Source organism: Pistacia vera, unplaced genomic scaffold (genome assembly GCF_008641045.1).
Source record: "Pistacia vera cultivar Batoury unplaced genomic scaffold, PisVer_v2 Contig4, whole genome shotgun sequence".
In the NCBI taxonomy this organism is placed as follows: domain Eukaryota; kingdom Viridiplantae; phylum Streptophyta; class Magnoliopsida; order Sapindales; family Anacardiaceae; genus Pistacia; species Pistacia vera.
The window spans coordinates 826117-853013 of NW_022196223.1; the positions used below are offsets into that span (position 1 = coordinate 826117).

Sequence of the window (26897 nt, forward strand, 5' to 3'; positions counted from 1 at the left end):
ATAGTTTCAGTAATACTCCGTCTTTACTAGTAGGGGATCCCCTCGCAGTGTTCACCTCTTCCCTTCCCAGTCAAATTCCATAGTTAGTCTCTGCACTTGGCGCTCACATCCCCCAAACTACTCAACCATGTAACCCCAACACAACGTCTGCACCTCCTAATTCAAACAGGAAAATTCCTGTTGTATCTCAATTCCTTGGAGTTTCAACCTCACTGCCTTACAAATCCTTTTTCCCCGAATGGTGCTATCCATCCCCAACCATTACCCAAAGGCTCCCCTCATCACCTTCAGCCCTAGCTCTGTACACACTCATGGAAACAAATGTGGAGGCCCCACTATCCACCAAAAACCACCACACTCTCATTCCAATCTCCCCCTTGTAATTTCAAAGTTTTTTCCCGATGAAATCCACAATGGAGTTCCGAGAGGGCTAGAGATTTTAACCTTCACCGATGCTTCTTCGTCATTTCGTCTCAACTTCTGGTGGGTTTGTGTCTTCGTCATTCAGGAGAAACAAAACTTGCAGAGGTTCTGTTTTTACACCAGTGGTTTTGGCCCATATTTCTCGTCGCAATGGTAACAAGCCACGCTCTCGCTTGTACTGTAGTCAGCATCGGAAAGCTGTCGAAAGTTGTTTTTGGGTTGGACGGATCCACAGACTCAAGTCGCCTTCTCTCTTCTGCTCGGGTGCTTTGCTAGAGTTTGACGAACAGAAGAGATGGATCTGGTGGTTTTGCGTGAAATTCCACCAGTTATGTGCGTGGGTTCCGGTTTGGGCTGACCCGTGAATATGGCTCCCACGACCCGTTAGATTTTTAAAAGGCTTGGCCTTTGTTTTTTCCAGTACCCAGTTCCTCTCCTCAATCCTGTGCGCTTGATCCATCAGCCAAACAACGTATTTGGCTGAGCAACGAAGCTCAGCTTTTATCTCTTCTTTTAAGCCATTCGCAAATATTCCCCTTCACAAATCATCACCCAGGTCCTTCATGGTGCAGACATTGGATTCGAACTATTCCCTATATTCAGGACTGTCCTGTCTGTTTCAAGCCACTAAAGCCTCATATACCAATCCTTTAAATGATGGTTGGAAACGATCGATCAAGGCTGTTTGAAGTTTCCCCCGACTGAAAAGGTGCTCTGGATTCGACCATTGATACCAACTCAAAGCTCTTCCTCCATGCAAACTGCTGCTGCTTCCACCATTTCTGTCTCATGATAACGATTAATGGTGAAGTAGCGATCTGCTTGAAGGACCATCCAAACGGATCCTCGCCATTAAAGATGGGTTAACTCCAGTTTCGGGTGTTCTTTTTGTCGTCTTTCCCACTATCTTCCCGTTCTGATTCCTTATCTCTACTGATATTCTAGTCTCTCTGCCGATGAGAAGACTTCTCCCTTGTTCTCTTCTTCCTTCCCTCTCTCATGCGCATAACTCTCTCATTCTGTCAAATATTCCTTCACACTACCCCATGTCAATCTTCAATGATCCTATGTTCCTTATATGTTCATCTCCTTCTCCACACTATCCACCTAGTACCATTTTGGATTTTACCATTCCCCAACTTGGCTCTGATACCAATTTGATACAACACACCTGAGATAAAATCAATCCACAGCCAACCAACAATAATTTCACACCAATCAACCAACACAATCAACCACAACCAAAGATAATGCCCAAGACACAAAATGCAATCCTGTAATTGTTTGTATTAAACAGATTAACTGGATGAAAATGGAATAAACTGAACATAAAACCTTGGCGTTTCGAGGAGCCAGGAGCCTCCACTGTTAACCCACAAATCAAAGCGCCCTGCTACTACATCTCTCCCTGAATATATACTATTCCTTTTTCCACAATACCCTTACTCACACAATTTGTATTCTCAAAAACAATCCAAACCAATGACACCTGTACTTTGTGGACCCAACTCCCTTAACAACCTTCCTAATGCCTTTTGCGCCCCTTAAGGGTGTAGACTTTATGCACTGCGGCTTATCAAATACCAGCGCTTTTATGTTCATCTTTAAAACAATATTTATTCAGTGTATGGACCAAATAAATCAGTAACTACCAATGAGTAAACAAGCATTACGGGAAAGAATGAAGATTTGATATACAAGTTGGAAAAGTTCTGATGCTTTTTTAGTTATACAGAAATAAATTGTAATAGCATAACCAGCAAGGTAAAAGGGACATTGACTGAATTATTACTTTAAACAGTAACACTTCCGATGAAGGTTGAGAACCCATAAATACAGAACTGGGGATCCAATCCAAGGATCTAATCTTTGAAACTTTACAATAAACTGCTGCATATCAAACAGCTGCCAACTTTCTAATCAAACTTCATCACTGCAAGCCAATCGTTGATTCACCTTCTGAGTCTTTATCCGAGAAGTAGACTGTCGTGCCTTCTCTAGATCAAACCCGATATCAGAACTATCATTTAGTTTTATCCAATCATTGGATCCACTTCGTGAAATAGCCTTAACTCATGTCCTGGCCTAGAGGCTGATAGTCTAGAAGGTAGATCATTGCCATCGTCTTCCAAATCACTGAATGAGACATCCTCTTCGTGTTCAATCTTTTGTTGGCTATTTAGAGAAATGCCACACTATCGATACTGTATATCCAGCCATCGCTCAGTTTTTCTTCAACATGAGTTTCTAAGACCTTGTGTTGCACTTAAATTCAGTAACACTCCTTTTCTGCAGATGCACTAAGTACTAGGTTATCAACTTGAAGCAGTCTTATCGTCTTGTAGCTTCTGCATAAGAATATTTCTTGTTTCAATAATCTGTAAACACAAAGAACTTATTACTGAAGACATTTTTTATTATTGTAATTTAATTTGAAATTTCAGCACAGACAGAATTTTTATTTCCAAACTGTAAAAATTTCAAAACTAGATTAGTGCAGAGAGGCATCCATTCACATATCCAGAAGAGAACCCATTGGATATAAGAAAAAAATATTCTACAGATTTCAAAAATCAGACTTCATTGACCTAGAATTTAAAGTAGAGGAAGTTTAAGTCCTAATTAGAGAAAGACAAGTAATTGATTATAGAAAACAAAAGGTAGTTTCAAGTCTCACCGTTTCCAAAGACTTCAATCAGGTCATACTACAGTATTAGGTCCAATAATGTTACCGGGCCACATGTTTCAGTTGACAAGTATAAAATAGTTACAATTACATTGATAACTAAAATGGACGTTTATGAACTAAAACATTCTTACCATAAACCAAAAAATGCTGTTGGAACAAAAACGAAGGCCTTGGTAACAGCAATATAGTATAATCCTTCAAATCAATAACTCAGACAAGAAAGAACATAACTAAAACATATGGACACAAACCTTTCTGACAAATGCAGAATCAGAGTCCTATAGGAAACAATATTTATAAGTGAAAATAACATATTAAAATCACAAAAATTAAGCATGGTTCTAATGTGCATGGTTTTGAGTTGAAAGTCCCCAGATGAAAAGCCCAAGAAACATTCCAGGCCAACATGAAAGTTCAATCTTTGATAACAAATATGGTCCATAAGAGGACCCACAACAGATAGTTGCTGGGGTTATGTGCAAATAATGTGTATTTTGATATTTAAGAAAAAAGATAACTGTGAGAAGAAAAAACTTGCCTTGGAGTTGAAGAAGCTCAAAATCAGGTCATTAACTCTGGAAGCAACAATATAAAAAGATCATCCAAAAGTGACCGTCTCCCAAGTAATGGGAAGGTGAATTCTAAGATCTCTGAAACTGGACCAGATGTTCAAACAGCGGAAAATAGTGATCTTTCTGGCTCAGACATGTTACAAATCTGACATGGACAAGCAAAAATTCAAACCAATTGCGCAGTGCTTATTACCCTCATTCCAGTGATTGAAGAGATGAAGAAGATTCAAGAAAGAGTACACAAGTTCTTTAAAAATAATTTCCAATATCACTATATCAAATAAAACCTAATGTTACTTAAAAAAATAAAATAACCTATTCAAAAAGTCATGGGAATACATAACTACGTTCACCAAAGCTATGGATAAACTGCAATGCCTTCCAGCTTTGCACTAGTATAATAGTTCTAATTAGTCACTGATGAAAGAGATAGTGACTTGATTGTCCCGCAGCAATTAAGTAGAGATGGACAATCCGTAAATTGCACCTTTGCCAACGAAATATCAAAACAAAACTTTAGAAAAAAGAGAAGTGCATTCGCATTACCATTGGTAGATATTTCCAAATCTGCCCACTCTTACTCTGATACCACTTCTTCAAGAAATCAAGCAGTAGACAGTAACAGTAGACACCATTTCCCAGTAATTCCGCTCGAAAAAACCTTACATTCTGAATGGTATCTCTTCCTAGACTTACTGCCACAGAAGCTTCAATCCACAATATAGAAGAAAGTGGATAATTTGCACCACCAATTTTAGTTATCCATAGCTAAAGGATCTTACTCCCTCGTACATTTGGAATTTGTGCCAAAAAATATATTCTAAAAACGCGATTTAAAAAGAATAATTTTTCTTGTGAAAACCTAGTTCACAACAATCAAGGACATTGGGGAGAAACCAGAAAAGAGAAACCCGAACTAATAAGAGATAACATAGTAACTAAAAATTAAACTTATTTCATAGAATAACCACCAAACAAACGTATCAAATAACACTAAAAAAACAAAAAAAAAAACAAAAAAAATTATAGATTCTACTTATCAATAACTTAAATAAGAAAAACCCAGAAACTACAAATAAAACCTTTTCAATATAATCCAACAAATAGATAAGTAAAAGAAATTTTGCATGAACAATATTTACCTCAAGGACTTGGTTAAGTACATCCCCAACTCAGCCAACACAAAAATAATCTAAGGAATTATAAAATTTGCTTTGAAAATCTTACCATCATCTAGGACATTGGAAATTCGGCAACATTCGCCGCTCGGAATTTTCACAAACATCAACCATTTCCTCCGTGATCCCGGGAACCCGTCAAACTCATCATCATATTCATCTTGATTTTGAAACCAGAACAAAATTGGAGGCGAATTTGGAGATTACGGTAACCGCTTGTTACTGAGAGCAGCGACAGTCCACTCTTGAAGCTGCCACGATTTCACAAGGTCGTGGCTGATCCCAAGCAGAGCCGCGGACGGCGATGGACGGCGAATCAGAGGATGCGCGGCGGAGGATGTGATTGCCGTTCGGTTGCGTTGAAGGCGGTGGCGCCAGAAAAGCTGCGACTCCACGTAATTGACGGCCGATTCTTTCGCCGATGTGTGAGGAGGTCATCTTTACGCCGCGCCGTCTCGATGGTGGAGCTGTCGTTTCTGTTGGGGCGGGGGCGAATCTATGAGCGTCGGATGGGGAGAGTGTGGAAAAGCCAAAGACATTGTTGCGAGATGTTTGGGGATTGAGTGTTGCGTTAGAATTTAAGAGAGACAACATATGTATTGAACTTCACAGTGTTTTTGATTTTTCTTTTTTTCTTTCAAAAAAAAAAAATTAGGTAATTCATTAAATAACTCTTTTTATTTACTTTACTGTGAGGGCGTTCGAGGTGGCCACGTCAGCGTTAATAATTGGATATCACTTTAGACTTTGACCTCTTTCAAGACTTGATTTATTTATTTTTGAACGGTTGACTTTTTCTTTGATAATTGTTATTTTAATTATAATGTCAGTAATTAGATATTCACGCACAATTAAAATATTTAATGCATTCGTTGCTTGAAATCATTAGATTTTAGGTGTAGGTAAAATATCTGATAATTTATCTTTATTAATTGTAAAAATTTACTCTTAAATTAATTTCAAAATGACAATCGCCTCCTAAAAGCTTATGACTAAAAGTCTAATATAAAAGTATTTCATCGTTTATAATTTTTAAATAAAATAATTAATCATTTTCTTATTTTTTTTTTATCTAATCCCTGTGAATCACTCTATGTGGATCAATAATTTTATTACTATGAGAATGTTATAACTTAATAGATGTATAGTTATAAGTAATTATTGTTTTGATTTCTTATTTTAATTTAGATCAATCATATTTTGAATAGTATTAGGATTTCAATTCATATTAATAGTATAGATTTCAATTCATTATTTTAATCGTATTAGGATCAGTAATATTTAATAGTATTAGATTTTCAATTATACTTTTCTGATGTAAGAATATTACTGTAGTTTCTTTTTTATAATTCATATTTCTTGTAGTATTGTAGTTTACAATTCATTGTTTTGTAGTATTAGATTTTTATTTACTTGTTCAGACAGTAGGATTTCAATAGCCTACTATAAATACTGGTTTTTTCATGTTCAAGTTATTCAATTCAAGTTTTCAAATAAAGATCTATTAACCAATCAAGTGATTAACCCATTCCTTCCTACTATAGCAAATAAACCATGCACACACCAAAGTAACACCAACTCATCAACCAAAAATATTCGCATTGAGTTGTGCACTGAAAAATCAAACTCAACTGAAATCAAAAAAAATGCTTGTGATTGTTATAAAATATCATTGGCTTAAAGAGTATCACAAGCAATAATATCCAAGACACTTAAAGAACTTAGTTGACCAGTCTTTCAAGAAAGTATTGTGAACATCGAAAGAGCAAGAACATTCAAAGATGGGTATATACCCAACTGGAGTATGCCTTGTACGAATGCTTTTATGCCATCAAGAATATGTCAATATGGGTGGTGAATTGCTAAAAGAGAAGGGAAATATCTTTAAGGCAACTCTATCCCGAAGCTACCTCATTTGAATTTTCAAATGGATGATTGGAAAAGTTCAAGCAGCTGAAACAATCTAGAGTAATACGAAACCAAAACAAGTAAACACACACAAGTAAAGAGAACGAAAAATACGCACGATTTATTCTGATTCACTTAATTAACAGGCTACGTCCAACAGAGTTAATGTTGAAATGTCCTTGTTATGGTTCATTCCTTCCATCGTTTTGGGGAGAGTGGTTCAGTTGATATGGAGAAAATTGAAGCTAGTTTGCCATCAATAAGAGAGGAATTAGACAAATGGGCTTGGAATGACATTTACAATATGGATGAAACTAGCTTATTTTATCGAATGCAAGCTGATAACTCTCTTGCAACAAAGCAGTTGGAGGGGCGAAAGCAAAATAAAGAGATGATTATAATTGTTACTTGTTGCAATGGCGATGGCTCTGGTAAACTTTCACTTTGAGTCATCGGTAAATTTCGTAATCCAAGATGTTTTAAGAATGTTAACCGTGATAATCTCAACAAGTATCGAGCGAATTCAAACGCATGGATGTCAACTTTGTTTTTATGGAATGGCTTAAGTGGTTTGGATAGAAATGTCTTGCTTATCATGGATAATTGTACCACACATGGCAAAAAGGAGAATCTTCCTCCACTTCATCACACAACTATTATGTTCTTACCACCAGCTAGCACTTCCAAAATCTAGTCGTATGATGCAGGCATCATTAGAAATTTCAAAGATAATTATTGTCAGCGCTTTAATTGCCTACTTTTGAAACAGATAGAAGATCTTGTCTTGGAACTAGAAAAGATAAATGTCCTTGATGGATTGGTAAATGCAGTTGTTGCATGGTGTAAAGCCAATGACAATAGCCAATTGTTTCAAGCACTGCAAAAATTAGGACCCCCGATGTTGATTAATTGTAAGTTATAAATGAAATAGATGAAGAGAATTAAAGAGTCATTGCAAAATTCAGTGATCAAATTTGATAATTTCACTATACTAATCAAATGGATATTGTTGTCTTCCTCAATCATCCAAATGAAAGAGTGTTGTTCTTATTGTGTGTTTAAGCCTAAGTTAAGAGGCAATCTTTCTCACACTTTTTTATCAAACACTTTGTAGGCGAAATCTTGTTAAACTATTGTAAATGGAGAAATCCTATCAAACTAGTGTATTTGGCGTAATCCGATTCTAGTGGTGTTAGAAACGATCCATTGAGGCAGCGGAAAACAAAAATTAATAACAACACGGATCGTTCCATAGAACCAAGATCGGGGTACAAATTTACAGTTTATATCAAAACAAGAATCTGCAGAAAATTAGTTTAGAGTTTAAGAAATCATACGCACGTTTGGAGGCTCCTCCAACTTTGTCTCTGAANTCCATAGAGATATCCTCAAAAACTTGTTCTGGAATGGGGAGAGGTTGGAGGAGTCCGGCAGGTTTTAACGACGACTGTTTATTAAGTTGACAGGTGGTGTAGGCTTTAATGTAGCTTTGTATATCTCCCCGAATACCTTCCCAGTAAACTACTGAAGATACTCTTTTGTAGGTTCTGAAGAAACCCGAGTGGCCTCCACTAGGACTCTGATGGAATTCGGTCAGTAATTTGGAAACAAATCTGGACCCTTTTGGAATAACCAGCCTGTCCTTATAGAATAGGCAGCCCCGGTGGATATGATAGTTGGGTCGGCTAGAAGAGTCAAGGAGAAGATCCTGAATGATTTCCCTGAGTTTTGGATCTGTTTGTGCCTCCGTGGCCATCTCCTCAAATTCAGAAAACTGTACCGCAGATAAGGCTGAAAGGTGTGCCAATTCTGTCCCATCTTCTCTTCTTGAAAGAGCATCTACTACTCGGTTGGAAGCCCCTGGATAGTACTGAATTTCAAAGGTGAAACCCATCAGCTTGGAGATCCATTTGTGTTGTTCCGGAGTTTTTGATCTTTGATCCGTTAAAAACTGGAGGCTGCGTTGATTAGTCTTGATGATGAATTTTCTGCCCAACAGATAGTGACTCCATTTCCTTACTGTAAAAACAATGGCCATCAATTCACGCTCATAAACCGATTTCAGCTTAGTTGTAAGGGAGAATGCCTTGCTGAGGAACGCTATCGGTCGAGATTGCTGCACCAAAATAGCCCCGAGACCTCTTCCAGATGCGTCTGTCTGAATTTCAAAGGGGCGTGTGAAATCTGGAACTGCTAAAACAGGGACGGTAGTCATGGCTTCCTTGAGCCTATCAAAAGCCGATTGTGCTGAGTCATTCCAAGTGAAGGAATCCTTCTTTAGTAACTGAGTAAGGGGCTGTGTGATTGAACCATATCCTTTTACGAATCTCCGGTAATAACCTGTCAGCCCAAGGAAACCTCTCAATCCCTTCACATTCACAGGTCGCGGCCAGGATACCATAGCCTCAATCTTTTTCGGATCTGCCTCAACTCCGTGTTCTGAAACCAGGTGACCCAAATATTCCAGCTTAGGTTGGCCAAATGAGCACTTTTTCTTATTAACAACCAGTTTGTGTTCCTGTAAAATCTGAAAGATTAGCTGTAAGTGCTGAATGTGTGTGGTTATGTAGGGGCTATACATAAGGATATCATCAAAGAAGACCAGGATGAATTTACGGAGAACTGGCCTAAATACTGAGTTCATTAAGGCTTGAAATGTGGAGGGCGCATTAGTGAGACCGAAAGGCATCACAAGGTACTCGTAATGCCCCTCATGTGTGCGAAAGGCTGTTTTGGGAACATCAACCTCTCGCACCCTAATTTGATGATACCCTGACTTAAGGTCCAGTTTTGTGAAAATTGTTGCCCCGGCTAACTCATCAAGTAATTCTTCAATGGTCGGTATTGGGAATTTATCGGGTATTGTAATGTCGTTTAATGCCCGGTAATCTACACAAAATCGCCAACTTCCATCCTTCTTTTTGACTAATAGAACCGGGCTAGCTTATGGGCTAACGCTAGGCTGGATAATCCTTGCAAACAACATTTCCCTAACCAGCCTCTTGATTTCATTCTTCTAAAAATACGGGTATTTGTAGGGTCGGATATTGGGTGGTTTGGAACCTGGTTGAAGTTCTATGGCATGGTCATGGGTCCTACGGGGTGGTAATTTAGGATTCTGGTCAAACAGTTGTGGGTACCTCTCTATCAACTCTAATATTCTAGGGTCAGTTCCTCCTGTATTGGCTCTTCCTTCAACCCTATGGATCCAAATTCCACTACATACCCATTTCCCACAGCCTGTAAAGTCCTAACCATAGTTTTCAGTAATACCTCCGTCTTTACTAGTAGGGGATCCCCTCGCAGTTTCACCCTCTTCCCTTCCCAGTCAAATTCCATAGTTAGTCTCTGCCAATTGGCGCTCACATCCCCCAAACTACTCAACCATGTAACCCCCAACACAACGTCTGCACCTCCTAATTCAAACAGGAAAAATTCCTGTTGTATCTCAATTCCTTGGAGTTTCAACCTCACTGCCTTACAAATCCTTTTTCCCCGAATGGTGCATCCATCCCCAACCATTACCCCAAAAGGCCTTCCCTCATCCACCTTCAGCCCTAGCTTCTGTACAACCTCATGGGAAACAAAATTGTGGGAGGCCCCACTATCCACCAAAACCACCACACTCTCATTCCCAATCTCCCCTTGTAATTTCAAAGTTTTTTCCCGATGAAATACCCACAATGGAGTTCATCGAGAGGGCTAGAGATTTACCTTCACCGATGGCTTCTTCGTCAGTTTCTGTCTCAACTTCTGGTGGGTTTGTGTCTTCGTCATTCAGGAGTAACAAAACTTGCAGAGTTCTGTTTTTACACCAGTGGTTTGGCCCATATTTCTCGTCGCAATGGTAACAGAGCCCACGCTCTCGCTTGTACTGTAGTTCAGCATCGGAAAGCTGTCGAAAGTTGTCTTTTTGGTTGACGGATCCCACAGACTCAGTCGCCTTCTCTCTTCGCTCGGGTGCTTTGCTAGAGTTTGACGAAGAAGAAGATGGATCTGGTGGTTTTGCGCTGAAATTCCACCAGTTAGTGTGCGTGGGTTCCGGGTTTGGGCTGACCCGTGAATATGGCTCCCCACGACCCGTTAGATTTTTAAAAGGCTTGGGCCTTTGTTTTTCCAGTACCCAGTTCCTCTCCTCAATCCTGTGCGCTTGATCCATCAGCCCAAACAACGTATTTGGCTGAGACAAACGAAGCTCAGCTTTTATCTCTTCTTTTAAGCCATTCGCAAATATTCCCTTCAGCAAATCATCACCCAGGTCCTTCAATGGTGCAGCATTGGATTCGAACTATTCCCTATATTCAGTGACTGTCCTGTCTTGTTTCAAGGCCACTAAAGCCTCATATACCAATCCTTTAAATGATGGTTGGAAACGATCGATCAAGGCTGTTTTGAATGTTTCCCACGACTGAAAAGGTGCTCTGGATTCGACCCATTGATACCAACTCAAAGCTCTTCCCTCCATGCAAACTGCTGCTGCTTCCACCATTTCTGTCTCATGATAACGATTAATGGTGAAGTAGCGATCTGCTCTGAAGGACCATCCAAACGGATCCTCGCCATTAAAGATGGGTTAACTCCAGCTTTCGGGTGTTCTTTTTGTCGTCTTTCCCACTATCTTCCCGTTCTGATTCCTTATCTCTACTGATATTCTAGTTCTCTGCCGATGAAGAAGACTTCTCCCTTTCTTGTTCTCTTCTTCCTTCCCTCTCTTCTCTCATGCGCATAACTCTCTCATTTCTGTCAAATATTCCTTCACACTACCCATGTCAATCTTCAATGATCCTATGTCTTCCTTTACTATGTTCATCTCCTTCTCCACACTATCCATCCTAGTATCCATTTTGGATTTTACCATTCCCCAACTTGGCTCTGATACCAATTTGATACAACCACCTGCAGATAAAATCAATCCACAGCCAACCAACAATAATTCTCACACAAATCAACCAACACAATCAAACCACAACCAAAGATAATGCCCAAGACACAAAATGCAATCCCTGTAATGTTTGTATTAAACAGATTAACTGGATGAAAATGGAATAAACTGAACATAAAACCTTGGCGTTTCGAGGAGCCAGGAGCCTCCACTGTTTTATCAACCCAAAATCAAAGCTGCCCTGCTACTACATCTCTCCCTGAATATATACTAATTCCTTTTTTCCACAATTACCCTTACTCACACAATTTGTATTCTCAAAACAGAATCCAAACCAATGACACCTGTACTTTGTGGACCCAACTCCCTTAACAACCTTCCTAATGCCTTTTGCGCCCCTTAAGGGTGTAGACTTTATGCACTGCCGGCTTATCAAATACCACCGGCTTTTATGTTCATCTTTAAAACAATATCTTATTCAGTGTATGGACCAAATAAATACAGTAAACTACCAATGAGTAAACAAGCAATTACGGGAAAGAATGAAGAATTTGAATATACAAGTTGGAAAAGTTCTGANCAATATTTGTATTAATCAAATAGTTTGAATAAAAATGGAACAGATAAAAGATGGAATGAACTGGACATAAACCCTGGCGTTTCGAGGAGCCAGGAACCTCCACTGTTTTATCAACCAAAATCAAGCTGTCTTGCTACTACTACTCTCCCTGAATATATACTAATCCCCTTTCCACAATTACCCTTACTCACACAATTTGTATTCTCAAAACAGACTCCTACCCATGACACCTGTGCTTTGTGGACCCTACTCCTTTAACAACCTTCCTAATGTCTTTTGCGCCCCTTAAGGGTGTAGACTTTATGCACTGCTGGTTTATCAGATTTCTTACTGATCTGCACGAAAGGTTTGGTTTAGTCTGGAATGCGAAGATTAGGCTGGAAGAGAAATAACGTGAATGGTTGATGTCAATTTATTTTTTTAGATTTAATCAAAAGAAAGGAATGATGTTCCCTACGTTTTGGTTGTCATAGAACATGCTTAGCAATCATAAAATATTTATACAGACACAGAGGTACTAACTGTTTAAGAGTTGCATCCAATTATATGCAAATTACCCTCGCCACTACTCATTGTACAGTGTCACTTACTGCGGGCAATCAATAAGGTTTTCTCGCTTGGTATGGATGCATTCACCTCTTTAAATGGCCTTACAGGAGAAATCCATTTTACTGTAAGCGTCAAGAATATTTCTGTAAGTTCCTCTACAAGAACTTATTTTGCACTTAGCTTGCCTCTTCCCAGTTGTGTATGACCAAGTCATTTCAGTACATTGCAGATAATCAATCACTTGGAATACAACCCATGGCATGGAGTATATGAGTGGCCACTCAAGGTAAAAAGATTTGTTGAAATTTTTTTTACCTGAACAAAATGATAAACAGATGGCAAAACAGCGTAACTGAGTCTACATGTTGTCAGTTGTGTCAATAATGGGGTAGAAATGGGTTTTTGTCAACGGTTTGATTAACTATGTCGAGTTTTTTAAAACTTTAACACTACTCATTTATCTGAGGGGTGACATGACATGACTTAAAATTAATTTATCCAACCCGTTTAGTCCATTTATATAAATTTTTTAATGAATTATAATTTAGCTTTGGGTAGCTTTTTATGTGATGGGGGAAGAAGTAATCTTCATCCTTTTTGCACATAACACGCTGAGAAGGTGAAAACTTTATGTTTGGTACCTTTTTTGAATGACTTCTGCTGTCTTGGATTTTTTCAAAGCCACGATACAAATAAAGACTTTTTTGAAGAAGACAGTGTTTAGTGAGATGCTGAACTCAGTTTGTGTAAAAACCAGTGTACATGCAGCAGAAGGACACTTGCTAGTGTGGAACAAAGGCTAATGTGCTTATTGCAATTAGAAGCAAAGGCAAAAACAAACCGAGTTGGTAAGAACCCTTGCTTCTCTACATATTCACTACTGATGATGAAATGGTTTCTGTTTATGACAAATTTTGAAATGTGAAAGGAGGTTAAAAATGTAAATTTTAAGCCAGTGGAGCCTTTAGCTGTATTAGATTTTCATTGGAACTTTCTTCACTATTTATAGCTCTAGCCTCTAGCTGAATAATGAATCAGTCTTCCAAGTTCCATTCTATCATCCTCTCGGTTCTAAGATTTCCCTCTCATTCTAAATTTAATCCCATCCATACTTATGATTTTACATAATATTCTTGTTGAAGTTTGAAGAATACTTGTGTTCTCCTTAGTCTTACTAATGATATTGCAGGATGAAGTATATTTGAAATGAGTCTAGTGTGTATATGTTAGAACAAAGCTCTTCATGATGAGAAAAGAAAACCCACTGGAAAATGAGTTTCCTTTAATTCCCTCATTCAAGGTTTAAGTGCAAAGAGGACAGTTGGTAAATGGGCTTTTTTCACAAAGTTTTCAGATTATTCAAGAAATGTGTCAAGTATGGCCTTATTCAAACCCTTGAACTTGTATGAGCTAGACCTTAATTAAATGAAATAAATTACATTTTAGTTTTTATATAAAACAAAATTAAAAATGGCAGAATATCGTAGACTTAAGGTTTCTAAATTTATCATTCGGATGGTGATTTTTTCACTTTTTGGCAAATAGACTTAAAAGTTTCAAAACTGTATCATGGATGTCCCTTTGTCTTATCAAATGAACTCTCAAAGTTGAAAAACTTTATTTTAGATCTCTCTTTGCCCTTTGTTAAATTTTTGTAGGTTTACAAAATACTTTCTTAAAAGTAAGGTCACAATTTTATCGCAATACTTTCTTATAAGACCAATGTTTCTATTTCACCCATTTACTGCAAATAACAAAATAATGGAGTTTAGGGCAAAAGGGTATCAATGATATAGTTTTAAAACTTTGAGGGTATATTTAAGAAAAAAATGAAAAAGTTGTTATTTGAATGAAACCTTAAGAGCGTGTTTGGTTAGAGGTAATATAAGATTACTGAGGTAATATTATTTTATATTACTTGATTACCACGTTTAGTTGTCAAATAATATAAGATTCTGACAATCTTTTAATATCAATAGTAATTATTGTTAGTAATATAAGAGGTAATCTGATTACCTCAATTTTCTTAAGTATTTTAAAACTATTTGGTAATCTTATTTTTGTTATAGTTTTACCCTTTATTAATAAAATTTTAGGATAATAATGTTCTTGTTTTAAAAACAATTTACAAAAATACCAATGGACTATTTTATCCTTATATACAAACTTTTTAGGACATAAATACCCTTGGAATTAAAAAAAAATTACCCAAGGGTGGTGGTTGGATCTGGCCATCATCATCTGCGGCGACGGAATGGCGCATGACTGACCAGATTTGGTCGGTCGTGTGCTACTAAGGCTGTTTTCGAAAACATACAGATATGACCTTTCATGGCCAGATCTGTGGCCGTTTCATGGCCAAAGATGTGGCCATGAAACGATGGTTAGTTCAAGACCAAAGATCTAGCCTTTCATGGCCATATCTCCACTGTTGTCGCTGCCAGCGGTGGTGGCAGGCTGTCGGCAGTGGCTTGGGGTGGGTGGGAGTGTTTTTGTTAAGTTTTAAACTTTTTTTTGTTGTTGGGGTGTTTTAGCTAAATTTGAAATATAAGGGGTTAAAAAATTTATAATAATATTATATTAATATTTAAAAAAGAGGGCAATTTAGTAATTAATATAATATACCTATTAATTTATTCTTCTCAAATAGATATATTAATATAATATACTCACAAATTTATTTCAACTAATCAAACATATTTCCTTAAACATTCCTCGTAATCTTTAAGGTAATCTATCTTTCCATTAATATAATATTCCCAGTAATACAACATTCTTTGAACTAAAACACACCTTAAGGGGGCGTTTAAATTATATAATGTTTTATTACAAGGGTATATTATATTAACAGAAAGAAAAATTACTTTGAAGATTATTGGGAATGTTTAGAAAATGTGTTTGGTTGGTTCGAATAAATTGGTGAATAATATATTTGGTTGGAAGGATAAATGGGTGAGTATGTTATATAGATTACTAAATTGCCTTCCTTCTTAAATATTAATATAATAGTATTTATTATTATTTTTTGAATAATTTTTTTAACTCTCTACATATGAAATTTTGCTAAAACACTCCAGACATATAAAATTTTAATTTGTAGCAAAATCATCCNAAGTGAAAGAGTCCTTCTTTAATAACTGAGTAAGGGCTGTGCAATTGAACCATAACCTTTTACGAATCTCCGATAATAACCTGTCAGTCCAAGGAAACCTCTCAATCCCTTCACATTTACAGGTCACGGCCAGGATACCATAGCTTCAGTCTTCTTCGGATCTGCCTCAACTCCGTGTTCCGAGACTAGGTGACCCAAATATTCCAGCTTAGATTGGCCAAAGGAGCACTTTTTCTTGTTAACCACCAGTTTGTGTTCCTGCAAAATTTGAAAGGTTAGTTGTAAGTGCTGAATGTGTGTGGTTAGGCAGGGGCTATACACAAGGATATCATCAAAGAAGACTAGGATAAATTTACAGAGAACTGGCCTAAATACTGAGTTCATTAAAGCTTGAAATGTTGAGGGCGCATTAGTGAGACCAAAAGGCATCACAAGGAACTCGTAATACCCCTCATGTGTGCGAAAGGTTGTTTTGGGAACATCAACCTCTCGCACCCTAATTTGATGATACCCTGACTTAAGGTCCAGTTTAGTGAAAATTGCTGCCCCAGCTAATTAATCAAGTAATTCTTCAATGGTTGGTATTGGGAATTTATCGGGTAAGGTAATATCGTTTAATGCCCTGTAATCCACACAGAATCGCCAACTTCCATCCTTCTTTTTGACCAATAGAACAGGGCTGGCGTATGGGCTAACGCTAGGCTGGATAATCCCTACAGACAACATTTCCCCAACCAGCCTCTCGATTTCATTCTTCTGAAAATACGGGTATTTGTAGGGTCGGATATTGGGTGGTTTGGAACCTGGTTGAAGTTTTATGGCATGGACATGGGTCCTACGTGGTGGTAATTTAGGATTCTGGTCAAACAGTTGTGGGTACCTGTCTATTAACTCAAATATTCCAGGGTCAGTTTCCTCATGTATTGGCTCTTCTTTCAACCCTATGGATCCAAATTCCACCACATACCCATTTCCCGCAGCCTGTAAAGTCTTAACCATAGTCTTCAGTGATACCTCCGTCTTTACCAGTAGGGGATCCCTTCGCAGTTTCACCCTCTTCCCTTCCCAGTCAAATTCCATAGTCAATCTCTGCCAATTGGCACTCATATCCCCCAAGCTACTCAGCCATGTAACCCCTAAAACCACGTCTGCACCTCCTAATTCAAAACGGAAAAACTCCTGTTGTATCTCAATTCCCTGAAGTTTCAACCTCACTACCTTACAAATCCCTTTTCCCCGGATGGTACATCCATCCCCAACCATTACTCTAAAAGGCTTTCCTTCATCCACCTTCAGCCCTAGCTTTTGTACGACCTCATGGGACACAAAGTTGTGGGAGGCCTTACTGTCTACCAAAACCACCACCCTTTCATTCCCAATCTCCCCTTGTAATTTCAAGGTTTTTCCCGAAGAAATACCCATAATGGAGTTCATCGAAAGGGCTAGAGATTTACCTTCACCGTTGGATTCTTCGTCAGTTTTTGTTCCAATTTCCAGTGGGTTTGTGTCGTCGTTATCCAGGAGTAACAACACTTGCAGAGTCTTGTTTTTACACCGGTGGTTTGGCCCATGCTTCTCGTCGCAGCAGTAACAGAGCCCACGCTCTCGCTTATACTACAGTTCAGCATCAGAAAGCCGCCAGAAGTTGTCAGTTCGGTTGACGGACCCCGCAGACTCCATCGTCTTCTCTCTTCGTTCGGGGGCTTTGTTGAAGTTTGACGTAAACGAAGAAGGATCTGGTGGTCTTGCGCTGAAATTCGACCAATTAGTGCGTGTGGGTTCCGGGTTTGGGCTGACCTGTGAATATGGCTCCCCACAACCCGTTAGATTTCTAAATGGCTTGGGCCTTTGTTTATCCAATACCCAATTCCTCTCCTCAATCCTGTGGGCTTGATCCATCAGCCCAAATAAAGTAGTTGGCTGAGACAAACGAAGCTCAGNTTGTTTATCCAATACCCAATTCCTCTCCTCAATCCTGTGGGCTTGATCCATCAGCCCAAATAAAGTAGTTGGCTGAGACAAACGAAGCTCAGCTTTTATATCTTCTTTTAAGCCATTCGCGAAAATTCCCTTGAGCAAATCATCACCCAGGTCCTTCAATGGTGCTGCATTGGATTTGAACTGTTACCTATATTCAGTAACTGTCCCCTCTTGTTTCAAGGCCACTAAAGCCTCATATGCTGATCCTTTAAATGATGGTCGGAAATGGGAGGGTTTAGGGTTTAGAGGGGTTTAGGGAGGGGAAAAAAATTGGAATTTTTTTCAAGTGTTTTTTCTCTTAACTCGTGGCCGCTGCCGGTACTTTGCCGACTTATTCCTGGCGTGTCCAGCATCGGAATCCGATGATCTAACCATCTTTGGAAAGCTTGTTCAACCCACTTTCTAGTGTTCCGTCACTGCCCAGTTTGGAGGTCCTGGTTGTCAGGATTTGTCCGTAAAATTTGACGAAAACTGCACATCTGGATTTTCTTCGCAGTGGGTTTTTTCAATCGGGAATTGCAATGGAGTGCCAATACTGACTCATCCGGGCAAGATCGACAATCCCCACATCTTTTTGCACCTTGTTGACCTCTGGTTGCTGGAAAAATCCACTGTTTTTTTGCGGGAATGTGTGGTTTGTGTTGGGTTTTTATGCCATTCCGTGGAGCTGTTTTGGTGTGATTTTTTTGTGATTTTCTGCAGTTTTTTCTTCTTGGTTTCTTGTTGGGTTTTGATTTTGTAGATTCGTGGAAAATTTGGTTGCATTCTGATCGAGTTTTGATCATGCACGCAAGGTGTTCGACAAAAGTCTACAGCAAGCCTTGTAGTCACGCGCGCGCACGGCCAGCGGCCCAATGCGCAGCGCACGCGACCAATGCCAAGCGCGCAGCGCGCGCGTCCAGCACCCCAGCGCGCCCAACACCTAGCCCTTCCATTTTAGCCCTCCCGACCACATTCCACTTTCAAACACCAAAACCTCTTCACCCCAACCACTAATTCACAAATCCCCGCTCTTACAAACTCTTAAACTCACCAAAATCACACCTTTTTTTCCTGCCACCAATTATTCGACAAAATGTCCAAACCAAACCCCTCACACCCAAATAACACCGTGCTGCCCCCAACCCAAGCCAAAACATTAAACACTGTCTCAACCAGCTCCCAGCCTTCTGGGAATTCGAGAAAATCTTTATGGATTGGGGATTTGGAGCCATGGATGGATGACAAGTACTTGTTATCCGTTTTCTCAAATGTGGCGATTCAAGGAGCCAAGGTTTTTCATCACAAAAACTCTTCCTTTGGTTTTCTTGACTTTGATTCTAATGATACTGCAGGTTTGTCTTTNTTAAGGGTGTAGACTTTATGCACTGCTGGCTTATCAGATTTCTGATATTTAGTTAAGTTACAATGCTTGGTCGGCCATAGTGCCTAATTGATTATATGGCAATATGCATTGAAAGAGGCTTCACTGGATTTTCTTTTGTTAGGACATCATTATCTTATAAGGCAATTCAATTATTCCTTTTCATGCAGAAATTTTTTATCATGATTCATGGACCTCTGCTTGCTCCAAAAATGTGTTTGAGCTGCATATTTTACAAAATACAATTATATTTTTGAAAAGTACCTCAAAAAAAGAAGTGTTGTACTGATATCTTTATTCTGGCAAAACATATCTTTGTTCTCTCGCTAGCTTGTAGTAAAATGATAAACATCTGGTAATTTTTTATCTTCAGTTTTGACAGCTTGTATTATTTGCAACTTTCTTGATTTAACTTGCATCTGCAGCTGAACGAAAGAGACGCACTGAAGAAGCACAGCAATCTGGTATGGCTAATGGTGCAGGTGTTGAAAGTAATGGTGGCCCAGCTGTAAGTCTATTATTTTTATACTTTCATGCTACTGTTCATATCCGGTGTACGTCTGTGTATGCTTCTGTGTGCTTGTGATCTGAGATGGGTGGTGGAATACTGTAACTTTCAAAATTCTATTGAAGATTAAAACATCACCTCACATGAGTATCATTTGCCTGAGCCTGGAATGAGTTTATAGAAGATAGTTGTAAGATCATCATTGAGTGTACCAATAAGCTCTAGATGACATGCACAGGAATGATAGACCATAGATTTCACCTGCAACTTCTACCTAGTAATACATCAACCGTGACTGTAATATCCAGATTTTGAAAGGAGAAGGTGTGCATGCTTGAGTTTGCTCCTTAAACAGTTTGCTTATGATAGATTTTGTGTACTTGCAGGCGTCCTTCAGAAATGCAGGTTCACAAGAAGCTGTTGCACCAAACAATATACTCTTCATACAGAATTTGCCCCACGAAACCACTGGCTCTATGCTTGAAATGCTCTTCCAGCAATACCCAGGATTCAGAGAAGTCCGAATGATTGAAGCGAAGCCAGGTATCGCTTTTGTAGAGTTTGAAGATGATGTTCAGTCTTCCATGGCCATGCAGGCCCTTCAGGGTTTCAAAATCACCCCCCAGAATCCCATGGCTATCACTTTTGCCAAGAAATGATGAGTTTATTTTCTGTACTGTTGCTTTTATTTCTTCCCTAGTTTCAGCAAGGATATGTAATTGTTTTAGAGTTTTTAAACATTGTAGTTATGTAGATGTTGGTTTTCCAATACATTTGATTTTTGATTTTACATGGAGGTAACAAACCAGCTGCTGCATTGACAAATATTAGAATATTGTTCATTCTACAAATGCAATTCTATGGTTGTGTTATATCATTCCAGTCAATTTGATGATTTAAATGGCTTTGGGGGTATTTATATCTAGAAAAATGCCACGGACATCGACATTTTGCATCGAATTTTGACACCGAACGACGTATCTATTGAATCAGACGAGTCATGTATTACGTTAACAAATATTTTGCAAATAAAAGATGGACGGCTGTCTATTGTTATTAAAAGACCGTTCATTTTAAATGGACTCTCGTTCATATTATATGGACGGTTGTTCACCTATAATGGACGTCCATCCATAATTTAATCTAAAAAAAATTTGAAAACAAAAATCATGGACAACTGTCCATATATTATGGACGGACATCCCTACTGAATGGATTGACATTCTTATTAGATGGATGCTCGTCCATTGTTTAAATTAAAAAAATATATATATAATAGATGGGCATCCTCTTAGATGGACTTCCGCCTATTTCCCTATTTAATAGCACCTGTTTCTTTACTTTATTTTCATTACTTTATTTTCATGGCACCTAGTTCTTCACTTTTCTTTCCATGGTAGAATATTATTTCTGATGCAATAATCACCGCTACAACCACCACCACCATCGGAGAACCAGATCCACAAACAGAGGTGATGAAAGTAAATAGAAATTGAAGTTTAGAAGAAGAAAATAGAAGGAAACAACTGAGATGGTGATGAAAGAAAGAGACGAGGAGCTGGCTTTGTTTCTTGAAATGAGAAGACACGGGAAGGAGAGAAGTAATCTTCTTCTTCTTCACAAATCTGACAACATCAATGGTAACATCAGACCCTTCTTCACAACTAATGGATAAGCTTCATATCCCACAAGCCACATCAACATTTCAAGTTGGCTGGTCAACATTTCCCTCTCTAATGGACGGGCATCCATCTAAGAGGGATGCCCTCCACTACTTTTATTTTAAAAAAAGTAAAAGTTTTTAAAATTTTTTAGACAGGTCCGTCTATAGTAAATATACACTCATCCATGACGGTAAATAAACATCGTCCATATAATATAAACGAAAGTCTATTAAATATCGATAGACGTTCATAAATGCTGGACGACCATTCATTCATAAAAACTCTAACGTAATCACATCTGACTGGTTGTCATATCCTTCGATACAAAAGTTTGGTATAAAATTTCAGTGTCGATAGCATTACTCTTTATCTATTGTCCTTTTTGTAAGTTTGGTGGAAGTTTACCTCTAATTCAGTAATTATATACATTTTGCAGTCAACTTCTGAATTTTGCAGGAACAATGAACCATATCACTTCATGTTCTTAGAACATTATTTTTAGACGGTATGTTTGGCTTACTATTTATGATATTTGGGCTCCAATTTTCAAAGTGCTTTATTTTAGGGTTTATTCCGCTTAGTATTAAACTCATTTATTTCGTTGGATAGGATTAAACATCCTCGTAATTACAAGCGATCCTAAAAGTAACCCAAAAAAAAGAAAAANTTGGATGGGACGCCCGTCTATTCCTTACGTTTTTAAAAGTAAAACAAAAACCAGTTTCACGCAACTTTTTGACGTCCTCTAGTCAATCTAGTACGTTTGCATCCTGATTGAAGTTCTGTAGCTTATCCTCGTTCTCTTCATCGCTACTGACTTCCCCGAAAATCTTAAACTCTTACCTCCATGGAATTACCTTTTTACAAAGGTCATTAGGATTTTTGAGGGACCTCAACCTGGATAACAGCGTCTCCAGTTGCTCCAACTTGCTACGCAATTCTTGAACCATGATTAACTGCATGTCACACAAAAGAGAAGGATGCAACTGAGACTGAACCAGACTGGACCATGATTAATTTGACATAAGCCTTCTTCTTCTCCTTTACTCATATTTCAACGCAACGAACTCCCCCAACTCACCCACTGTTTTCTGTTAACGGCTACATCAATTTATCAGAATCTTCAAATCTCATTACTCAAAACAAAGTTTTCCATATTCTTCATTTAATAACTCAAACTCATTTCATGATTCCGATTCCTTAAGCTCCATGAAAAAACCAACCGAAATGATCTCACTGAAGAGATCATTTTCACCATTCTTGACCATCTTAACAGTCACCCTTTTGCTAAAAAGTCATTCTCTCTCACTTGCAAAACGTTTTACTTGATTGAGTCTCGTCACCGGAGAACCCTCAAGCCTTTCTGCACACAACTCTTGGAAAGAACCTCATTTCGTTACCCTTTCATTGCACAACTCGATCTCTCGCTCTGTGCACAAGTTGATGATAATGCATTGAATATTGTTTCATCCTCATCCACATGGAAGTCCAGTTTGTGGGGCGTGAACCTTTCGAGGTCAAGGTTGTTTAGTGAAGTGGGGTTGTCTAGTTTGTGTGTAAATTGTGTGAATTTGGTTGAGATAGACTTGTCAAATATGTCAGAGATGGGAGATGTAGCGGCTGTAGCGATTGCGGAGGCTAAGAATTTGGAGAGCTTGTGGTTAGCGAGGTGTAAATTGATAACAGATATGGGGATTGCACGCATAGCCATTGGTTGTAGAAAGCTGAGGTTACTTTGTTTGAAATGGTGCTTGCGTATTGGTGATTTGGGGGTGGGGTTGGTTGCTTTGAAGTGTAAAGAGATTAGGACTTTGGATCTCTCTTACTTGCCGGTAACTAAATTAGTCTTTTATGTATTTTGTTTTTGGTTTTTGTTTTTTCTGTTTGGTGCCTGAGAAAGTTGGGAGAAAAGAAAGGAGAAAAGTGTACTTGTTTTGATTCCTTTGGTCTAGTGTTAATTGCTTTTTGATTCACAGTAATGTCTAGCTAATGAGCTGATTAGGAAATATTTTGCTGAAGTGTTTGGTGTTTCATTGATTGCTTAATCACTCTATTTGCATTAATTGAACTCGTTTTTCCGTGAGGACATTTATGTTCATGAATTATGCCGATTTGATTGATATATTCTGCAATCTGTTATCACGACGATTCATTTTCTTTTAGACTAACTAAACTGAGTGAGCAAGTCAAGTTTCAACAGGGATTGAGATTCAGGAATGTCAAAAGTAGAATTCAAGTTTTGGATTTCGGGTTCACTTAATTTGCTCTGTACTGTTTTAATATGTAATGTGGACTTCTTGTTGTTGTTTACAGATTTTACTTCTTAATCTAATTCTTTTTATCCAATATGGGCTGATTATGGCATTAATTTCTTTGTTATCATTGCAGTCCTGGAAATGTAGATTTTGCTGGGTAATTTCTTTAGAAGTTTCAAGCATTAATGTCATTTGACATTATGCTATTTCGATTAGAGGATTTTTATCTTTTTCTTTCTGAATTTAGTCATCAATTTTTGGTTGTCAGGTCATGATCATATAATATGATTTAGTGTGGAAAAGAAATGATATAGACTTGACAAATCGTTATTCAAAAAGTTCCTTGATTATGAAAGATATCTACATATTGGAACAAATGCCAACCACATTTCAATACGGAAGCGAAGAATAAAGTCCAACTATAGGATAAGCTAGAAAGAGAATTTCTTATAGTTGTTATAGGGATTAAAGACTATTGAGGAGTTGATAATAAATGTGTTGGATTAATTTGTTATCTTCACAAAACAATGTTTTGAAGTTATTTTAGTGTGTGCTGAGCAACTAATTATTTAACCTTCTTTTTACTCTTTCCTGTTAGTAGGCACCTGATCAAATGGAAACTTGAAAGTTTAGTTTCTTTTGTATTGTAGATCACAGAGCAATGTCTCCGGTCAGTCATGCAACTACAATATCTTGAAGATTTGATTCTTGAGGGATGCTACGGTATTGATGATGATGGTCTTGCTACACTTGAACAGAGTTGCAAGCCCCTAAAGGTATACTTTCTTTTCATTTTTGTTGATTATGGTCCATACAGCAAAAAATTGAATCATTAGTTAGGTCTTGTTTCAAGTTAAAATTCTATTGACACTTTTTGTTCTAAAAAATTTTCAATTCTCAAAATTTACAGGTTCTGAATATGTCTAACTGTCAAAACATAAGTCATGTTGGTTTTTCTTGTCTGACAAACGGTGCTGTTTCCCTACAGCAGCTTACTTTAGCGTACAGCTTTGCAGTAAGTATGAGACTTCTATAGTCACTTCCCTATTAACTACAAGGTGATTTGTATCTCATTTTTTGCATCTTTAATGATAATACAGTTCACTGCTGATCTGTCAAAATGTCTGCAAAATTTCCCGGCATTGCAGTCGGTTAAGTTTGATGGTTGTTCTGTCACTTGTTCCGGGATAACAGCCATCGGAAATTGGTGTGCTTCACTCACAGAATTGAGTTTAAGAGCATGCTCAGGATTAACTGATGAGCAGCTCTCTTTTGTTGTGCAATCACATAAAGAATTGAAGAAGTTAGACATAACCTGCTGCTGTAAGATAACATATGTCTCTATTGATAGCATTACAAATTCTTGCACCTCACTCACTTCTCTGAGGATGGAGTGTTGTAGCTCGGTTTCAAAGGAAGCCTTTGTTTTGATTGGACAGCATTGCCGATATTTGGAGGAATTGGATGTCACAGATAATGAAGTCGATGATGAAGGTTTTACCTTCGTCTTTACCTTTCCTCTGCTGTAATTAGATATTCTGTGAATAATTTTGACAATATTTCTGCAGGTTTGAAGTCCATCTCAAGATGTCCTAAACTTTTGAACTTAAAACTAGGAATTTGCTCGAATATAACTGATAATGGACTCACACATGTGGGTAAAGGTTGTTCAATGCTCAAGGAGCTCGATTTGTACAGGTTAGTATCCTTTATACTCTTTCCTGCACAGTTAGCTAATATTACATATTGCAATGTTTTGGCACTTTTCTTCTGCATTTCCTCCATAACTGCATATGCCGCATAGTATTTCTTTTCGGAAATGATCTCATAGCTGTTATTTTATATAGGTCCACAGGAATAACCGATGTGGGTGTAGCAGCCATTTCCCATGGTTGTTCTTCACTTGAGGAGGTCAATATAGCTTATAATGACAGAATTACAGATGCCTCTTTAACGTCATTGTCTAAATGTTCAAGTTTAAGAGTTCTTGAAATTCGGGGATGCACTCATGTCTCATCAGTGGGTCTATTATCCATTGCCATGGGATGCAGGCAACTTACAGTGCTTGACATCAAGAAGTGCTTGAACATTAATGATAATGCAATGCTTCCACTTGCTCTATATTCCCAAAACTTAAAACAGGTTTGCGATTCCCTTTATCTTATGTATTCAATAATTAAAACGGACAAAAGAACTGACCATAGTGATTCATTTCTTTTATTGCAGATAAACTTGTCGTATTGTTCAGTAACGGATACTGGGCTCGTAACACTGGCTAACATCAACCGCCTGCAGAACATGACTATATTGCATTTGATGGGCTTGACACCAAATGGTCTGACTGCTGCTCTGCTGTCGTGTCGAGGGTTGAATAAAGTGAAGCTCCATGCATCCTTTAAACCGTTACTTCCTAGATCATTCCTGGGTTACATGGAAGCCCATGGTTGTGTGTTTCAGTGGAGAGACAAAGCATTCTAGGTGCTTCCTTATTGCCTTCTCAGCACAGCTCAAGAATATCTTGGTAATCGTTTATATTAGAACTTTCACTTGTTAAGAGATCATAATTCTTAGCTGTTCTGGCATCTGCGGATTTTTTTCTATCTTCACTTACTGATAAGCTTCTTAATTATCTAATCATCATATTTAAACTCCATGTATGAAGTCCTTGTTTGCTCTTAAGACTGAAGGAATCCTCGCACTGTTGGCCCCAGAATGGACTATAGATAATCGGTAATCCTTTTATTACCTGATGCTTAGCAGAGTCGAAAACATATAATTCCGATTTAAATGATTGCACAAGAAATATTATTCTGTGCTAATGAAATCAAATGGTTGAAAATGATTAGTATGAGTTTTGATGTTTCTTCTTTTCTCGTGTTTTTTAAGAGGTCGAAGAATATGTTTTAAGTGTTGTGATGTACGGAACAAATTTTGACAGACTCAGCAAGAGATTAAAAATAAAAAATAAAGCTTGAAAAATGTTGGACTATTTTCTTCTTGCTTCAGACCTTCAAATTTTCAATTGAGTGTATTCTTCATCTGTTGAAAAGCTTAAATTGTCTTGGAAAAGTGGGTGGTTGGATTATTTAACTAAACTGGTTGAGGCTGCTTAGATTAGTTAAATAAATGGGAGACACCTTTTTGTTTGTTGCTTTTTGTGACCAAGTTGGTACAATCTCAGCGGGGCTGCTTGAATTTGAAAGCCGTATTCAGCAAGTGTGAAGTTGAAATTTG

At 38.0% G+C, this 26897-nt stretch overlaps 2 protein-coding genes across 2 annotated transcripts; both read left to right on the forward strand.

The window, feature by feature from the left end:
* The first annotated feature begins 18948 nt into the window (after positions 1-18948).
* Positions 18949-20534, forward strand: LOC116141495 (U2 small nuclear ribonucleoprotein B'' 2-like). The gene is made up of 3 exons (XM_031427003.1): positions 18949-19207; positions 19653-19744; positions 20131-20534. Exons 1-3 carry the CDS (start codon positions 18949-18951, stop codon positions 20401-20403), a joined length of 624 nt encoding a protein of 207 aa, XP_031282863.1. The 3' UTR covers positions 20404-20534.
* Positions 20535-21592: 1058 nt separating this feature from the next.
* LOC116141496 (F-box/LRR-repeat protein 3-like) lies at positions 21593-26375 on the forward strand. Its single transcript, XM_031427004.1, has 8 exons — positions 21593-21598; positions 22614-23240; positions 24314-24439; positions 24574-24678; positions 24764-25157; positions 25232-25361; positions 25511-25805; positions 25890-26375. The coding sequence occupies exons 1-8, from the start codon at positions 21593-21595 to the stop codon at positions 26139-26141; spliced, it is 1935 nt and encodes a 644-aa protein (XP_031282864.1). The 3' UTR covers positions 26142-26375.
* The last annotated feature ends 522 nt before the right edge of the window (positions 26376-26897 follow it).

Excerpts from the sequence above, each read along its gene's own strand:
- LOC116141495 (XM_031427003.1), top strand. The coding sequence starts at position 18,949 with ATGTCCAAACCAAACCCCTCACACCCAAATAACACCGTGCTGCCCCCA. Across the intron at positions 19,745-20,130 it reads AAAGTAATGGTGGCCCAGCT|GCGTCCTTCAGAAATGCAGG; the intron begins GTAAGTCTATTA and ends GTGTACTTGCAG.
- LOC116141496 (XM_031427004.1), top strand. Across the intron at positions 24,679-24,763 it reads CTTTAGCGTACAGCTTTGCA|TTCACTGCTGATCTGTCAAA; the intron begins GTAAGTATGAGA and ends ATGATAATACAG. Across the intron at positions 25,158-25,231 it reads TAATGAAGTCGATGATGAAG|GTTTGAAGTCCATCTCAAGA; the intron begins GTTTTACCTTCG and ends ATATTTCTGCAG.